This window comes from Lutra lutra, chromosome 12 (assembly GCF_902655055.1).
Source record: "Lutra lutra chromosome 12, mLutLut1.2, whole genome shotgun sequence".
NCBI classification, from domain to species: Eukaryota; Metazoa; Chordata; class Mammalia; order Carnivora; family Mustelidae; genus Lutra; species Lutra lutra.
This window is the reverse complement of record NC_062289.1, coordinates 67,595,854-67,614,020: the sequence shown is the minus strand read 5'-3', so window position 1 is coordinate 67,614,020 and position 18,167 is coordinate 67,595,854. Positions and strand designations below refer to the sequence as shown.

Here is an 18,167-nt window from a genome sequence, read left to right as displayed (position 1 = left end):
CAGGGACACTTACTGGGATGCAGGCAGCAACAGACATGACTCCTAAATGGAGAGAAAGTGTTGCCGATAGGATCTCACAAGGTTTTCTCCTCTAGCCTGAGACCTCATAAATGCACGACAATTTACCCTGCACTCTTCCTGTTGTATGAATAAAAGTGGCCAGCCTAGGGCCACTTGGAATCCCACTTGCCCTGCCTCCTCCACCAAGTACGTGGCCTTCTGTGCTGGGAAGGCATGGAGGATGGCAACTGCCTGAGTTAGGCTGGACTCACAAATCCACACCCGTTCTCAGGTGACAGGTGCTCTGGAGTGACCAGCAGGAAGGAAGCTCCTGCTCTGAGTCTTCCTCCACCAGCAGGGGGCAGCAGAGCTGCATCAGGAGCAGTAGGACAGATGCTGGGGCTGCCAGCGGGGAGCATCATAGGTACACCAGACCTGAGGGTCAGCAGCAGTCAAACGTTCAGGCCTCAGAGGCTGGCAGGATGATCCAATCTATCTCCTCTGACTGCAGGGAATATTATTCTGTTTCCCAGGACACTGACAGGAGTCCTAACACAGTGAACACCTCACCTGGAAACTCCAGTCACCTCATTTTCCACCTGAGGTCCCAGGTAGCTGCCTCTTCTGTGCTGGGAACACCCAGAGATGCCCAGACTCCTCACCTTCCATGTCTCCTGCCCCAATCCATGTTGATTCAGATCCAGGGCTGCAGTTTCCGTGCTCACGACTATCTCAGGGGATGGGAGGTGGCGCACACAGAGCCCCTGGTCCCTGGAAGAAGAGTCTGCAGCCTCCTTGTAAGACTGTCTCCAGAGCGAAGTGATTCATACAGCCTCAGGTCCCTGTGCTGTCCTCGCTTCAGTGACGGAATCCAGTTCCAGGAGAGACCACTGACTATCCAGTCTCCAGAGCTCATTCCCTGTGGAAAGATGTGACCATGGAGATACTCAGAGACACAGAACTTGAAGTCAGTCCCTCAGTCAGGGTGGGTTGTCACATTTCACAAGTTTACATGAGACATGGAAGAATAAAGTGAAAGGAATCAAAATGTCGAGATGTAGGTTGCTGGACTGCTGTGGGATGGGCGGTGTCATAGAGACAGAAGTACCACGTGAAAATAAACTAGAAGTTATGATGAATCTCCAGCAGCAGGTGAATATAGAACAGGTAAATTCCCACATGCACCATGATGAATAAATGTTAGAATGAGAGAATTTCCCGTTGTTATGAATTGCTGAGGATGGGACCAGAGTTCAGCTGGGGCACACAGAGGGGACATGCAGAAGGAGGGGTAGACACAGAGACCACAGAACACCATTCCCTGAATCAGGTGTTGTCTGTAGCTCTGCAAGGGCCCAGCTCAGCCCCATGGCCAGGCTCCTGAAAAGCCTCCCTTGTCCTGACTCTGCTGCCCTGTGCTCAGTGACCCTGGTCCAGATGGCCATAATCACCTATCAGAGAGACAGTATAGAAATCTTCAGTGTACAATGGTATCAGCAGAAACCAGGACAGGACCTTGGCTGGACATATAGGACAATATCAAGCTTCCCTCTGGGATTCTATAATTCTAGGACTCCAAATTGGAATACAGGACCACCCTAAACACCAGCAGGAGCAGGGCCAAGGACAAGACTGTCTACTACTGTCAGGTGTAGGGCAGTGGTACTAATATTCACAGTGAGAGAGACAGACAGGGTTGTGAGACACAAACCCCTTCCCTGTCTGTGTCACACTCTCCTTCAACTTAGGATGACTGTGAACAAGGCAGAGTAGGTCTGGCCCAGGTCCCCAGATCTGAGATTCCCAGACTTCTCCCCCAACACAGCCCCCAAAGTGGCCTCTGCACCGTGTGGGTCAGGAATGCCTGTGCAGAAGGCAGGATGGGGCTGTCATGTTATCTTGACTATGGTATGCTGAGGATGATCAGGCTGGAAGGAGACACAGAGATATCCATGGAGAAAGTCAAGCTCAAAGTGGCAAGGGGACATTTCAATTTTCAGGTGAATAGAACCATTCTCTAGCACTGGGTAGAAACATATGTCCCTGGGTGGAATTAAGACCTCTAGGGCAGCAGAGTGTAGGGTCGTAATAACAAGGAGTGAAAATTTTGCTCATCCAGAATGTCAGTGAGTATGGGAACATTCCTAATTCTACCTCTTGATTCCTGGAATCATGAATGCTGGCTATGGGAGAAACAGCACCATATAGTATACACAGATTCAGGGAAAATATCACCTTCTGCCAAATCTGGCCACAGCCCCACAAGGTATTGCCATGTGACTGGACAGTAAACAAGTTTGTAAGAGTCCAGTAGTCCATCATTCAAGTCAGCTGATTTGAAGTGGGGGAACATGGTCGAACAGTGTGTTCCATGGATACTGACACACTGTAGCCCTTTTCTGAAATATGTCCCTTGGACAGAAGCCACACTGAATACTAGAACAGTGGGTGAGACATTCCAAGGATGTTTTGGGAGGAAGCACCGCAGCCAAAGTAAGCTCTTCCCTGTTTTAGTAAAGATCTATTGCAATAAGAACAGAGCTATCCCTACCATGATTGAAGAAGTCTAATGTAATTAATCTGCCACCAGGTTCCCGGCTGACTCCTAAGCGAATGGTCTCTTCCTGGGAACTCTGGGTTGGTTTCTGCTCTTGGCAGGTTGGTCCATCAGAAGTGGCCATAACCATGTCTTTATGAGTGGGCATGAGCTTTATGAGTGGACAAACCTAGGTATTATCCCAGGAATAACCTTCCAACATGCAACACGGCCACTTTGCTATAGGCTCACTGAACAAAATCAAAAGTGGATGGACAAGAAGGCTGACCCCTGTCCCCAGACGTGTCACATTATCCACCCGATTATTAACACCATTTCCCTTTGAGAACACAATCTTGTGGGCATTTTCATGGAACACAAATAGCTCTGTGTTCATTAGGGAGTGGGTTCTCCTCACACATCTCCTCCTCAAACATCTTTCACCACTTTCCTTTTCCTGTTTCTTCCAAGTCTCTAACCATCCAGCCAAACTGAGTCATAGAACATAGGTTAGAAATAAGCCACTTCTGTCCTTCTCTCTGCCCAGGTAAAGTAAACCAAGTACTCTGCTTAAACGGTGTGTTATTGAAAAATTGTCCATATTGTGCAGGGGTGTCCCAGATGAGGACTGCAGGACTAGTATTGTTAACTAGCACAGTTGGCTGCACATCAGACAGGAACCTCTTAAACCAACCATGGTTTTTCCTCTGGATCAGCTGTTCATAGGATTGTCTCCACTGGGTCATAATTGTGTCAGACAGAGCAGAGACAATGCAATTGGGGTCATGGCCATGGAGGCCCTTTCCTCATGCAAGTTTCCTGTGCCTTCAGGACCTGGGGAAGCCTGATCTCAAATATATCTCTTCTGTTGGATGATGGAGAGATGCTATGAAAACCAATTCCATGGCATGGTTGGTCTGAAAACACTCAGTTCATGCAGGCAGCTGGATCACATAGTAACTTAGTGGCTAATAAGGAGCATACAGTCTCTGTTAAGGTTCAGTAACAAGCCAAAGTGTGTGCCAGTTAGAGCTTTCTATTAACACACATTTTTAAAAATTGGTAAGCTGCCCATCTATTTCAGTTCTAGGAACACTGTCATTGACAAATACCAGTGTGCTCTGTCAAATGAGTCTGATTATTAACTTGGTCCTGCCATTCATTATGGTAACAACACACACCTTATCATTGGTAATAAAATGGAATTGTGTGTATCCCAAATATGCAAAGATCCCTAAAACTACAACTTTGGCACCTAATTCAGAGTTCAGAATCTCTAGAAAACATATGTGTATATATCATACATATGGGTATATATGTAGACAAATACATCTCAAACATACACACAGCAGACACAATCAGTATATATGTGCACATGCACTCACAACTATATTCATATATAGGTATGTGTATCAGTATATGATAGAAAGGAGTGTGTGACAGGAATCGGATGTCATTTGGAAACATACACACACAGTTGAGCCATGGAGAAAACACAGTCACTGTCAGTTACAAATAGGCTCCAGCTTCCCACTCAGTCTGTAGGGAGGTTCACACAGGGTTCCTCTTGTGACTCACCTTCCCTGGAAACATACAACATAAGAATTCTAACACATCACACCTGCCATTGGGTTTTTACTTTTGATAAAATATCACCTGGGATCTCAACTAGCTTTGAATCACAGACACCTAAGGTCCTCATTGTCCCCGCATCCTCAGACAAAGCAGACTCTTCCCCACAGGGACTGACTCCGAACACACCTCAATTCTTCTCCCTTCTTCCCATCCTGACAGCATCCCGGCAGTCTCCTCTGCAGAGAAGCCTCCTCCAGCCTCCAGCATCTAGCCTCTCCCCACTCACTACCTGCCTGTCATTTTGTCTGAAGTCACTTCATTCTCTGCATATCACCCAACACTGCCCAGGCTCTTCTATCATTGTTTAAATTTTTTCAGTATTCCAAGATTCATTGTTTATGCACCACACCCAGTGCTCCATGCAGCACATGCCCTCCTTAATACCAACCATCAGGCTGACACATACCTTCATCCCCGTTCCTTCCAAAACCGTCAGTTTTTTTTTTTTTTCTCAGAGTCCACAGTCTCTCATGGTCCATTGGTTCATCTCCCCCTCCGATTACCCCCAATTCACTTTTTCTTTCCCAACAAACACCTATTTTCCTGCAGACAGAAGTAAGTCTGAAGTCAGTTAGTGGGTCTCCAGGTACTAACAATTCTGTGAGGTCCCACACTCTTCTCCCACCATCATGACTACAGAGGTTTTGCTTTGCCTTGTTGACAACAGAACTCAGGATGGCTGCTGCTGCTCCAGCTATGACTCATGAGTACAAGAGAAAGAGCATGCATAAATCTAGTCTGTTTCTTTCATTAACAGACAAAACTCCCCAGAAAGATCCCCAGCAGAATGACACATTGGTGGAATATCTCTGGGACACAGGGTCAATGCTGACCTAGACAGACCTGAGAATAGTAATAGCAAGGCTTCTCAATGATTATAAAAGACAAGATGCAGGTAGATGGGGGTGGTGATAGCGTACTGTCTCACCAAAGCAAGTGTCCCCTGTGTGTCCTGCCAAGGCAGAAATCTGAGAAAGCTTTGTATCTTATTCACACTGATTTCCCAAGATGGAACCTATGGAAGACCAGGCTGGATCTGAATAAATGTTTGTTGGGTGACGGTTCTCTGGTCCATGTCTTTGAGGAGGAGCCATCATCACACTACTTGATGCTCGAGCAGCCAGATCAACTGAGACAGTCCCTGAGTCCAGTGTCCCCTGGTGACCAGCCCCCAAACCACACCTATGACCCCCAGCAAACCAGAGATATGAGCCCTGAGACCTCAGATTGGCCCTGCCTTCTCTTCACATGAGCCTCTTCCTATTTTCATGGATAATCTGACTCTTCCTGCCTGGTCTTGAGGCTGGCAAGGGGCCCACAGAGAAGAGCAAATTCTCCCCTGGGGCCAGCCAGCAGTGCATGCATCAGGGGGAATCAGGATGTGAGCAGTGGGTTCTAAATCTCCCCTGAACAAAGGATTTCCCTGCATCTCCAGCCCTCCTTGTGGAGCGGCCACTGGGGGCAGCAGAGATCATCTTGCGGAAGAGATGACCTTTGCTCTGATGTACAATTGTGACTCAGGGTCTCTCATCTCTATCCTGTAGAATTTGTCTCTGGCTCTAGCAGAGGTCCAGTACTTCATGACTTTCCACCCCACCCCATTCCTGATACACTTGGTCATTGTCAATCCTTCCTCAAGCACTTATCAAGGCCTTCCTCAAGGCTTTGATAAGGATGATCCCTGTGGATACAGAGGCACAGCATCTGTGACCTGCCCCAGGATATCTTTTTAGCACAGACTCCTACAGGACCTCAATGGCTCCCTAAAACTCCATGTGCACCTGGCAAGGGAGGAATTTTGTTCATGTTCTGATGTTCACAATATAAACCAGGACTAGAACACACACTGACCTATGACCCTCTAGTACCTACGGAATAAACATTCTATTATGGGTTCAGAAAATGCAGACAGAATTCACCTCACAGTTCTGCCATGAACATGCCTACCCTGGAGCCAGGTCAGGACAGGGAAAGGGATAGTTTTGGACCCCAGACTATAGGGACACGGTGTGAAGGAGAATCCCCTGGATTGAGAGTGGGTCTGCAGGGGCTGCGCCTCCCATCTCCATGTCTCTTGGAGCGGAGCCCACTTCTAAAACCACAAGGCTCCTCAGCAGCAGCCCCAGAGCTCTGGATCATTTTCATAACCAGTAGTGTCTGCAGCAAGAGGATAAGAGAGGCCTGGGAGGAATCCTGCCCAGCCTTGAGCCTTAGGGACCTGCACCATGGCCTGGACCCCTCTCCTCCTTAGATTCCTGGCTCACTGCACAGGTGCTGATCCCAGGCTCACGCCCACCCCAGCCCTGGGTTCTGGGACACTCCTGGCCCTGACTCTGAGCTCAGCAGTGGACTGTCAGTGGGGGACAGGAGGATCAAGAACCTGCTGTGGGGTGAGGGGCTCCTGACAACCCCCCACTGTGCTCCCTGGCTCCTTGTAAGCTCCAAAGGGCTGCACCTTCCCAAAGAAATGGGGATGGGTTCTTTTCATTTGTTTAAAGGCTCCATCCACCAAGCAGGCCCAGGGGGCCCAGGAATTAAGAGGTGGAAATGGCTTAGGAAACTGAAGGAGCTCAAGCCAGGCAGGTCCAAGCATACAAGGAAAGGCAACCGTGCTAGAACCTCACCTCTCGTCTTCTCTTTTGCAGGCTCCATGGCCTCCTATGTGCTGACTCAGCTCCCCTCCATGTCTGTAAACCTGGGACAGACGGTAAGGACCACCTGTGGAGGAAACAACATTGGAAGTAAACGTGTTCAGTGGTACCAGCAGAAGCCAGGCCGGGGCCCTGTGCTGGTTATCTATGGTAATAGCAACCGGGCCTCAGGGATCCCGAACTGGTTCTCAGGCACCAACTCCGGGATCATGGCCACCCTGACCATCAGTGGGGCCCAGGCTGAGGACGAGGCAGACTATTACTGTCAAGTGTGGGATAGTGGTAATGCTCACAGTGACACAGACAGATGGGGAAGTAAGACACAAACCCCTTCTCCATCTGTTTCACACTCTCCTCCAGCCCCAGGAGGCCTGTGCACAGAGCAGTAATCACTTCTGACTCAGCTCCCCTTATAGGAGATCCCCAGAACTCCCTTATCTTCCCATCCATACCTACTGGCACCCCTGTCCAGGGAGAGTCAGGAGAGCATTTACAGCTGAGGGCACTAGGCTGCCCACTTCTCTGGACCTGGATGTCAACTGGGGACAAGGGCATTGGGAGAAGAAAGACACAGGGAGACTTTCATCCAGTGGTCTTGTTTTCATCATTTCCATGTGTGGTTGTGGGCTAATGCTCTCCCAACTGACCAGTATTAGAGCCCAACAAGTCCAAGCTCAGGTGAGCTCCTAAAGCCCTGCGCACATGGGTGGAGCTTCTTCTACCCCAGTGGAACAGGCAGGTACAGTGGACACTGAGGTGTCACCCACATCTCTGAGGCTCTCTATTTGGTTCCATTGATCTATGTGTCTGTTTTTGGGCCAGTACCACACTGACTTGATGATGACAACTTTATAATAGTGCTTGAAGTCTGGAATTGTGATATCACAACCTTTGGTTTTCATTTTCAACACTCCCCTGGCTATTCTGGGTCTTCCCTCATTCTATACAAGTATTAGAATTATTTGTTCCAGTTCTGTGAAAAATGTCTATGGTATTTTGTCAATGGTTTCATTGAGTGTGTAGATTGCTCTTAGTAACAAAGATGAAGAATATGTATTCTTCCCACCCATTAGCATGGAATGTTTTTGCATTTCTTTATGTCCTTTCTCAATTTCTTTCACAAGTGTCCTGTAGTTTTTATAGTATGGATCCCTTACCTTTTTGATTGGGCTTATTCCTAGGTATCTTATGGGTTTTAGTGCAACTGTGAATGGGTTTGATTCCTTAATTTCCCTTTCTTCTGTCTCATTGTTACTGTATAGAAATGCAACTGATTTCTGTGCATTGATGGTATATCCTGGTATGTTGTTGAATCGCTGTATGAGTTCTAGTAATTTTGGGGTGGAGTCTTTTGGGTTTTCCACATAAAGCATGTCATCTGTAAGGAGTGAGAATTTGACTCCTTCTTTGCCAATTTAAATGCCTTTTGTTTCTTTTTGGTGCCTGATTGCTGAAGCTAAGACTTCTACTACTATGCTGAACAATAGTGGCGAGAGTAGACATCCCTGTCATCTTCCTGACCTTAGGGGAAAAGCTCTCACTTTTTTCCCCATTCAGAATGATATCCCCTATGGGCTTTTCCTATATTACTTTGATAATATTGACATATGTTCCCTCTATCCCTACACTGTGGAGAGCTTTAAACAAGAAAGGATGCTACATTTTGTCAAATGCATTTTCTGCATCAACTAAGAGGATCATGTGGTTCTTGTTATTTCTTTTATTTATGTAGTGTATCACACTGATTGATTTGTGAATGTAGAAAGACCTTGCAACCCAGGAAGAAACACCACTTTGCTGTGGTGAATAATCCTTTTAATGCACTTGTCCATCCTGTTGGCTAGTACCTTGGTGAAAATGTTGGCATCTGTGTTCCTCAGGGATATTGGACTGTAATTCTTTTTGGTGGGGTCCCCATCTTATGTTTGGATCAAGGCAATGCTGGCCTCATAAAACAAGTTTGGAAGTTTTCCTTCCATTTCTATTTTTTGAAACAGCTTCAGAAGAATAGGTAGTGATTCTTCTTTAAATGTTTGGTAGAATACCCTTGGGAAGCCATCTGGCCCTGGATTCTTGTTTGTTGGGAGATTATTGGTTACTGCTTCAATTTCCTTGTTGGTTATGGGTGTAGTCAAGTTTTCTATTTCTTCCTCTTTCCATTTTAGTAGTTTATATGTTTGTAGGAATATATCCATTTTTTCCAGATTGCCTAATTTGTTGGCATATGGTTGCTCATAATATGTTCTTAAAATTGTATTTCTTTGGTGTTGTTCAAGACCTCTCCTCTTTCATTCATGATTTTATTTATTTGGGTCCTTCCTCTTTTCTTTTTGATAAGTCTGCCTAGGGATATATTGATCTGCTCAATTCTTCAGAGAGCCAGCTTCTAGTTTCCTTGATCTGTTCTGCTATTCTTTCAGTTTCAGTTTCTTTTATTTATTCTCTAATCTTTATTATTTCTTATCTGCTGCTTCCTTTAGGCTTTATTTGCTGTTCTTTCTCCAGCTCCATTAGGTGTAATGGTAGGTTGTGTATTTGTGAGTTTTCTAGTTCCTTGCTATAATCTGCTATTGCTATGTATGCCCCACATAGGACTACCTTTGCTGCAGTTCAAAGGCCTTGAACAGTTGTTTTCGTTTTCATTTGCTTCCATTAATTTTTTAAAATAATTCTCCAATTTTCTAGTTGACCCATTCATTCTTTTGTAAGATGCTCTTAAACCTCCATGTATTGAGTTCCTTCCAAATTTACTCCAGTGATTGAGTTCAAGTTTCAAAGCATTGTGGTCTGAAAATATGCAGGGAATAATCCCAGTGCTTAGGTCCTGGTTGGGATCTAATTTGTGACTAAGAATGTGATCTTTTCTGGAGAAAGCCATAGGCATTCAAGAGGAATGTGTATTCTGTGCTTTAGAAAGGAATTCTCTGAATATCTCTTCGAAGTCCATCTGGTCCAGTATGTCACTGAAATCCCTGTTTCCCTGTTGATTTCCTGTTTAGATTATCTGTCCATTGCTGTGAGAGGGAGTTAAAGTCCCCTACTAGTGTAATATTATTGACAATGTGTTTTTTAAGTTGGTTATTAATTGTTTTATATAATTAGCATTTCCCATGTTAGGAGACTAAATATTTATAATTGCTAAATTTTCTTGTTGGATAGAAACATTAAGGATGATATAGTGTACCTCTCCATCCCTTGCTACAGTATTTGGCTTGAAATCAAATTTGTCTGATAGAAGGAATACTACCCCAGCTTTCTTTGATCACCATTAGCTTGATAAATATTTCTCCACACCCTCACTATCAATCTAGAATTTTGTCTTTGGTTCTAAAATGGATCTCCTATACACACCATATGGATAGGTCTTGATTCTTATCTAATCTGATACCCAATGCCTTTTTTTTTTAATTTTAATTTTATTTTTTTATAAACATATATTTTTATCCCCAGGGTACAGGTCTGCGGATCGCCAGGTTTACACACTTCACAGCACTCACCATAGCACATACCCTCCCCAATATCCATAACCCCACCCACCTCTCCCAACCTCCCTCCCCCAATCAACCCTCAGTTTGTTTTGTGAAATTAAGAGTCACGTATGTTTTGTCTCCCTCCCAATCCCATCTTGTTACATTTATTCTTTTTCTACCCCCTTAACCCCCCATGTTGCATCTCCTCTCCCTCATATCAGGGAGATCATATAATAGTTGTCTTTCTCCGATTGACTTATTTCGCTAAGCATGATACCCTCTAGTTCCATCCACGTCGTCGCAAATGGCAAGATTTCATTTTTTTGATGGATGCATAGTATTCCATTGTGTATATATACCACATCTTCTTTATCCATTCGTCTGTTGATGGACATCTAGGTTCTTTCCATAGTTTGGCTATTGTAGACATTGCTGCTATAAACATTCGGGTGCACGTGCCCCTTCGGATCACTACGTTTGTATCTTTAGGGTAAATACCCAGCAGTGCAATTGCAGGGTCATAGGGTAGTTCTATTTTCAACATTTTGAGGAACCTCCATGCTGTTTTCCAGAGTGGTTGCACCAGCTTGCATTCCCACCAACAGTGTAGGAGGGTTCCCCTTTCTCCGCATCCTCACCAGCATCTGTCATTTCCTGACTTGTTAATTTTAGCCATTCTGACTGGTGTGAGGTGATATCTCATTGTGGTTTTGATTTGTATTTCCCTGATGCCGGGTGATATGGAGCACTTTTTCATGTGTCTGTTGGCCATCTGGATGTCTTCTTTGCAGAAATGTCTGTTCATGTCCTCTGCCCATTTCTTGATTGGATTATTTGTTCTTTGGGTGTTGAGGTGCTAAGTTCTTTATAGATTTTGGACACTAGCCCTTTATCTGATATGTCATTTGCAAATATCTTCTCCCATTCTGTCAGTTGTCTTTTGGTTTTGTTAACTGTTTCCTTTGCTGTGCAAAAGCTTTTGGTCTTGATGAAATCCCAAAAGTTCATTTTTGCCCTTGCTTCCCTTGCCTTTGGTGATGTTCCTAGGAAGATGTTGCTGCGGCTGAGGTCGAAGAGGTTGCTGCCTGTGTTCTCCTCGAGAATTTTGATGGATTCCTTTCTCACATTGAGATCCTTCATCCATTTTGAGTCTATTTTCATGTGTGGTGTAAGGAAATGATCCAGTTTCATTTTTCTGCATGTGGCTGTCCAATTTTCCCAACACCATTTATCGAAGAGGCTGTCTTTTTTCCATTGGCCATTCTTTCCTGCTTTGTCAAAGATGAGTTGACCATAGAGTTGAGGGTCCATTTCTGGGCTCTCTATTCTGTTCCATTGATCTATGTGTCTGTTTTTGTGCCAGTACCATGCTGTCTTGATGATGACAGCTTTGTAATAGAGCTTGAAGTCCGGAATTGTGATGCCACCAACTTTGGCTTTCTTTTTCAATATTCCTTTGGCTATTCGAGGTCTTTTCTGGTTCCATATGAACTTTAGGATTATTTGTTCCATTTCTTTGAAAAAAATGGATGGTACTTTGATAGGAATTGCATTAAATGTGTAGATTGCTTTAGGTAGCATAGACATTTTCACAATATTTATTCTTCCAATCCAGGAGCATGGAACATTTTTCCATTTCTTTGTATCTTCCTCAATTTCTTTCATGAGTACTTTGTAGTTTTCTGAGTATAGATTCTTAGTCTCTTTGGTTAGGTTTATTCCTAGGTATCTTATAGTTTTGGGTGCAATTGTAAATGGGATGGACTCCTTAATTTCTCTTTCTTCTGTCTTGTTGTTGGTGTAGAGAAATGCAACTGATTTCTGTGCATAGACTTTATATCCTGACACTTTACTGAATTCCTGTACAAATTCTAGCAGTTTTGGAGTGGAGTCTTTTGGGTTTTCCACATATAGTATCATATCATCTGCAAAGAGTGATAGTTTGACTTCTTCTTTGCCTATGTGGATGCCTTTAATTTCCTTTTGTTGTCTGATTGCTGAGGCTAGGACTTCTAGTACTATGTTGAATAGCAGTGGTGATAACGACATCCCTGCCGTGTTCCTGACCTTAGCGGAAAAGCTTTCAGTTTTTCTCCATTGAGAATGATATTTGCGGTGGGTTTTTCATAGATGGCTTTGATAACATTGAGGTATGTGCCGTCTATCCCTACACTTTGAAGAGTTTTGATCAGGAAGGGATGCTTTACTTTGTCAAATGCTTTTTCAGCATCTATGGAGAGTATCATATGATTCTTGTTCTTTATTTTATTAATGTGTTGTATCACATTGATTGATTTGCAGATGTTGAACCAACTTTGCAGCCCTGGAATAAATCCAACTTGGTCGTGGTGAATAATCCTTTTCATGTACTGTTGAATCCTATTGGCTAGTATTTTGGCGAGAATTTTTGCATCTGTGTTCATCAAGGATATTGGTCTGTAGTTCTCTTTTTTGATGGGATCCTTGTCTGGTTTTGGGATCAAAGTGATGCTGGCCTCATAAAATGAGTTTGGAAGTTTTCCTTCTATTTCTATTTTTTGGAACAGTTTCAGGAGAATAGGAATTAGTTCTTCTTTAAATGTTTGGTAGAATTCCCCCGGGAAGCCGTCTGGCCCTGGGCTTTTGTTTGTTTGGAGATTTTTGATGACTGTTTCAATCTCCTTACTGGTTATGGGTCTGTTCAGGCTTTCTATTTCTTCCTGGTTCAGTTGTGGTAGTTTATATGTCTCTAGGAATGCATCCATTTCTTCCAGATTGTCAAATTTGTTGGCGTAGAGTTGCTCATAGTATGTTCTTATAATTGTCTGTACTTCTTTGGTGTTCGTTGTGATCTCTCCTCTTTCATTCATGATTTTATTTATTTGGGTCCTTTCTCTTTTCTTTGTGATAAGTCTGGCCAGGGGTTTATCAATCTTATTAATTCTTTCAAAGAACCAGCTCCTAGTTTCGTTGATTTGTTCTATTGTTTTTTTGGTTTCTATTTCATTGATTTCTGCTCTGATCTTTAGGATTTCTCTTCTCCTGCTGGGTTTAGGGTTTCTTTCTTGTTCTTTCTCCAGCTCCTTTAGGTGTAGGGTTAGGTTGTGTACCTGAGACCTTTCTTGTTTCTGGAGAAAGGCTTGTACCGCTATATATTTTCCTCTCAGGACTGCCTTTGTTGTGTCCCACAGATTCTGAACCGTTGTGTTTTCATTATCATTTGTTTCCATAAATTTTTTCAATTCTTCTTTAATTTCCTGGTTGACCCATTCATTCTTTAGAAGGATGCTGTTTAGTCTCCATGTATTTGGGTTCTTTCCAAATTTCCTCTTGTGATTGAGTTCTAGCTTTAGAGCATTGTGGTCTGAAAATATGCAGGGAATGATCCTAATCTTTTGATACCGGTTGAGACTTGATTTAGGACCTAGAATGTGATCTATTCAGGAGAATGTTCCATGTGCACTAGAGAAGAATGTGTATTCTGTTGCTTTGGGATGAAATGTTCTGAATATATCCATGTCCATCTGGTCCAGTGTGTCATTTAAGGCCTTGATTTCCTTGTTGATCTTTTGCTTGGATGATCTGTCCATTTCAGTGAGGGGAGTGTTAAAATCCCCTACTATTATTGTATTCTTGTCGATGTGTTTCTTTGATTTTGTTATTAATTGGTTTATATAGTTGACTGCTCCCACGTTAGGGGCATAGATATTTAAAATTGTTAGATCTTCTTGTTGGACAGTTCCTTTGAGTATGATATAGTGTCCTTCCTCATCTCTTATTATAGTCTTTGGCTTAAAATCTAATTGATCTGATATAAGGATTGCCACTCCTGCTTTCTTCTGATGTCCATTAGCATGGTAAATTCTTTTCCACCCTCTCACTTTAAACCTGGAGGTGTCTTCGGGTTTAAGATGATTTTCTTGTAGGCAACATATAGATGGGTTTTGTTTTTTTATCCATTCTGATACCCTGTGTCTTTTGATTGGGGCATTTACCTATTAACATTCAGGGTAAGTATTGAGAGATATGAATTTAGTGCCATTGTATTGCCTGTAAGGTGACTGTTATTGTATATTGTCTCTGTTTCTTTCTGATCTACTACTTTGAGGGTCTCTCTTTGCTTAGAGGACCCCTTTCAATATTTCCTGTAGAGCTGGTTTGGTATTTGCAAATTCTTTCAGTTTTTGTTTGTCCTGGAAGCTTTTAATCTCTCCATCTATTTTCAATGATAGCCTAGCTGGATATAGTATTCTTGGCTGCATGTTTTTCTCGTTTAGTACTCTGAATATATCATGCCAGCTCTTTCTGGCCTGCCAGGTCTCTGTGGATAAGTCTGCTGCCAATCTAATATTTTTACCATTGTACGTTACAGACTTCTTTTCCCGGGCTGCTTTCAGGTTCTTTTCTTTGTCACTAAGACTTGTAAATTTGACTATTAGGTGACGGGGTGTGGACCTATTCTTATTGATTTTGAGGGGGGTTCTGTGAACCTCCTGGATTTTGATGCTTGTTCCCTTTGCCATATTGGGGAAATTGTCTCCAATAATTCTCTCCAATATACCTTCTGCTCCCCTCTCCGTTTCCTCTTCTTCTGGAATCCCAATTATTCTAATGTTGTTTCGTCTTATGGTGTCACTTATCTCTCGAATTCTCCCCTCGTGGTCCAGTAGCTGTTTGTCCCTCTTTTGCTCAGCTTCTTTATTCTCTGTCATTTGGTCTTCTGTATCGCTAATTCTTTCTTCTGCCTCATTTATCCTAGCAGTGAGAGCCTCCATTTTTGATTGCACCTCATTAATAGCTTTTTTGATTTCAACTTGGTTAGATTTTAGTTCTTTTATTTCTCCAGAAAGGGCTTTTATATCTCCCGAGAGGGTTGCTTTAATATCTTCCATGCCTTTTTCAAGCCCGGCTAGAACCTTGAGAATCGTCATTCTGAACTCTATATCTGACATATTACCAATGTCTGTATTGATTAGGTCCCTAGCCTTTGGTACTGCCTCTTGTTCTTTTTTTTTGTTGTGAATTTTTCCGCCTTGTCATTTTGTCCAGATAAGAGTATATGAAGGAGCAAGTAAAATACTAAAAGGGTGGCAACAACCCCAGGAAAATATGCTTTAGCCAAATCAGAAGAGATCCCAAGTCGTGAGGGGGTAGAAAGGGGATAAAAAGGGGTTCCGAAAGAAAAAAAAAAAAACTATTAAAAAAAGAAAGCCGATAAAAAATATAAAAAGGAAAAATATATATATATATTAGATAAACTATTTAAAAAACGTTAAAAAAGAAAATGGTAAAAGTTAAAAAAATTTAGCAGAAGAAGAGAAAAAAAATTGAAAAAGAAAAAAAAATTAAATTAACTGCAAGGCTAAAGAATCATGGGAAGAAAGCCATGAGTTCCATGCTTTGCTTTCTTCTCCTCTGGAATTCCGCCGCTCTCCTTGGTATTGAAACTGCACTCCTTGGTAGGTGAACTTGGTCCTGGCTGGGTTTCTCGTTGATCTTCTGGGGGAGGGGCCTGTTGTAGTGATTCTCAAGCGTCTTTGCCTCAGGCGGAGTTGCACCACCCTTACCAGGGGCTGGGCTGAGTAATCCGCTCGGGTTTGCTGGGTTTGCTTTCGGGAGCTTTTGTTTCCTGAGCGCTTTCCGTAGAGTTCCGGAGGACGGGAATGAAGATGGCGGCCTCCCGGTCTCCGGCCCGGAGGAGCCGAGGGCCCGGGGCCCCACTCCTCAGTGCGCCCTCAGAGAACAGCGCCCAGTTACTCCCGTCACCCTGGCCTCCTGGCCGCGCTCCGAGCTGACCGAGCCTGCGACCGGTTCAAGGTAACCCCGAGTTTAGAGCTCACTCCTCGGCTCTGTCTCTGTAGCCAGCTTCCCTGTTCTAATAGCGGTAAGCTCTGCGACACTCAGACACCCCCGATCCTTCTGTGACCCTGTGGGACCTGAGTCCACGCTGACCCCGCCTCGGCTTCACCCCAGTTAAGCCTCTGGAGCCATGTCCCTCAGCGGGACAGATTTTTAAAAGTCCTGATTTTGTGCTCCGTTGCTCCGCCGCTCACCGGGAGTCGGCCCCTCCCCCCGCGGTCTATCTTCCAGTCGCTTTGGATTCACTTCTCCGCCAGTCCTACCTTTCAGATAGTGGTTGATTTTCTGTTTCTAGAATTGCTGTTCTTCTTTTCAATCTCCCGTTGGATTTGTAGGTGTTTGCAATCTTTAGATAAGCTATTTAGCTGATCTCCCACTACCTGAAGTAGTCTCAGCTGCTACTTCTCCACCATCTTGACTCCTCTTAACAGTGGTTTTGATGAAATGATAAGACCAGATATGGAGTGTGGGCTGATCCAGCCGCACTGGCTGCTCTAGAAAAGTTGCCTTCACGTTGTTCTGGCATCTGGTTGCAGCCTCTCATGGCCACCGTGGCAGCCACGGGCTCCGGCAACGTCCGCACCCCCCAATGCCTTTTGATTGGAGCATTTAACCCACTTGCATTCAGAGTAACTATTGAAAGAGATGAATGTAGTGCCACCTGTAAAGTTTCTGTGTATTGTCTCTGTTCCTTTCTGGTCTATCTTACTTTGGGGCTCTCTCTTCACTCACAGGATCCCCTTTGATATTTCTTGCATGGCTGGTTTCATGATGACAAATTCGTTTAGTTTCTGTTTGTCCTGGAACCTCCTTATCTTCCCTTCCATTCTGAAATACAGCCTTGCTGAATAAAGTATTCTTGGCTGCCTGTGTTTCTCATTTAATAGCCTGAATACATCATGCTAGGGTTTTCTGACCTGCCAGGTCTCTGTGAATATGTCTGCTGACAGTCTAACATTTCTGGCCTCATAGGTTACACAACTCTCATCCCGAGATGCTTTCAGGATTTTGGCTTTATCTCTGAAATTTGCAAGCTTCACTATCATATGTTGGGATGTTGATCTATTTGTATTGACTTTCAGGGGAGCCCTCTGTGCCTCCGGGACTTGAATGCCTGTTTCCTTCCCCAGATTTGGGTACTTCTCCCCTATGAATTGCTCATATACCTTCTGCCCCTCTCTCCCCCTTTCTTCTTCTTCTGGGACCCCAATTATTGTATTATTCTTCCACTTTATGGTATCGCTGATTTTTTGAGACCTCCCCTCATGACTCATTAGTTGTTTTTCCCTCTTTTCCTCAGCTTCCTTACTGCCCACCATTTTGTCTTCTGTGTCACTGACTCTCTTCTGCTTCATTACCCTCGTTGTTAGAGAGCCCATTTTAGATGGCATATCAGTTAAAAAATTTTTAATTTCAGCCTGAATAGATTTTAGTTATTTTATTTCTACACTAAGGGATTCTCTAGTGTCATTTATGCTTTTTTTCAAGCAAAGTTAGTATCCATATGACCATTATACTAAATTCTATGTCCAACATTTGACTTATAACTGTATTGAATAAAGGTCGCCAGAGAGGACTACTTCTGGTTCTTTTTATTGTTGTGAAGTTTTTCTTCTAGTAATTTTGTTCAGAGAAGAATGGATGAACAAGAAAACAAAATAAAAAATATCAACTATGTCACCAACAAAATATACACTAGGCAAACACAAAGAGATCAGAAAACTAAAAAAGGTAAAATAGGGGGTGAGGGAGGAAGAGAGAATATAATCTAACAGGCACTAGATTGCAATATTGAAAGTGAAGAAAAAACATACATACAAAAATAAAATTGAATACAGTGAAGGGAAGCCAAAAATGAAAAATATATCTATAAAATACAAATCTAAAATGAAAATTTTGGAAAGACTTAAAAACAATGAGTTGATAAATAAGAAGCTAGTTGAAGAGAAAAAAAATAGAAAAAAGGAAATAATTTAAATGAAAGACTCAATAACCATTAAAAAAAAACAAAACCTGAAATTTTATATATAATTTTCT

The 18,167-nt window shown here is 43.2% G+C and overlaps 1 gene segment (V, D, J or C); it reads left to right on the top strand.

Moving 5' to 3' along the window:
- The window catches only part of LOC125081770 (immunoglobulin lambda variable 3-9-like), a 69,400-nt gene that overhangs the window by 47,557 nt on the left and 3,676 nt on the right, over nt 1-18,167 (top strand). Inside the window, 1 exon segment of the V gene segment in view lies at nt 6,817-7,086. Within this exon segment, the coding sequence occupies nt 6,817-7,086 (270 nt within the window).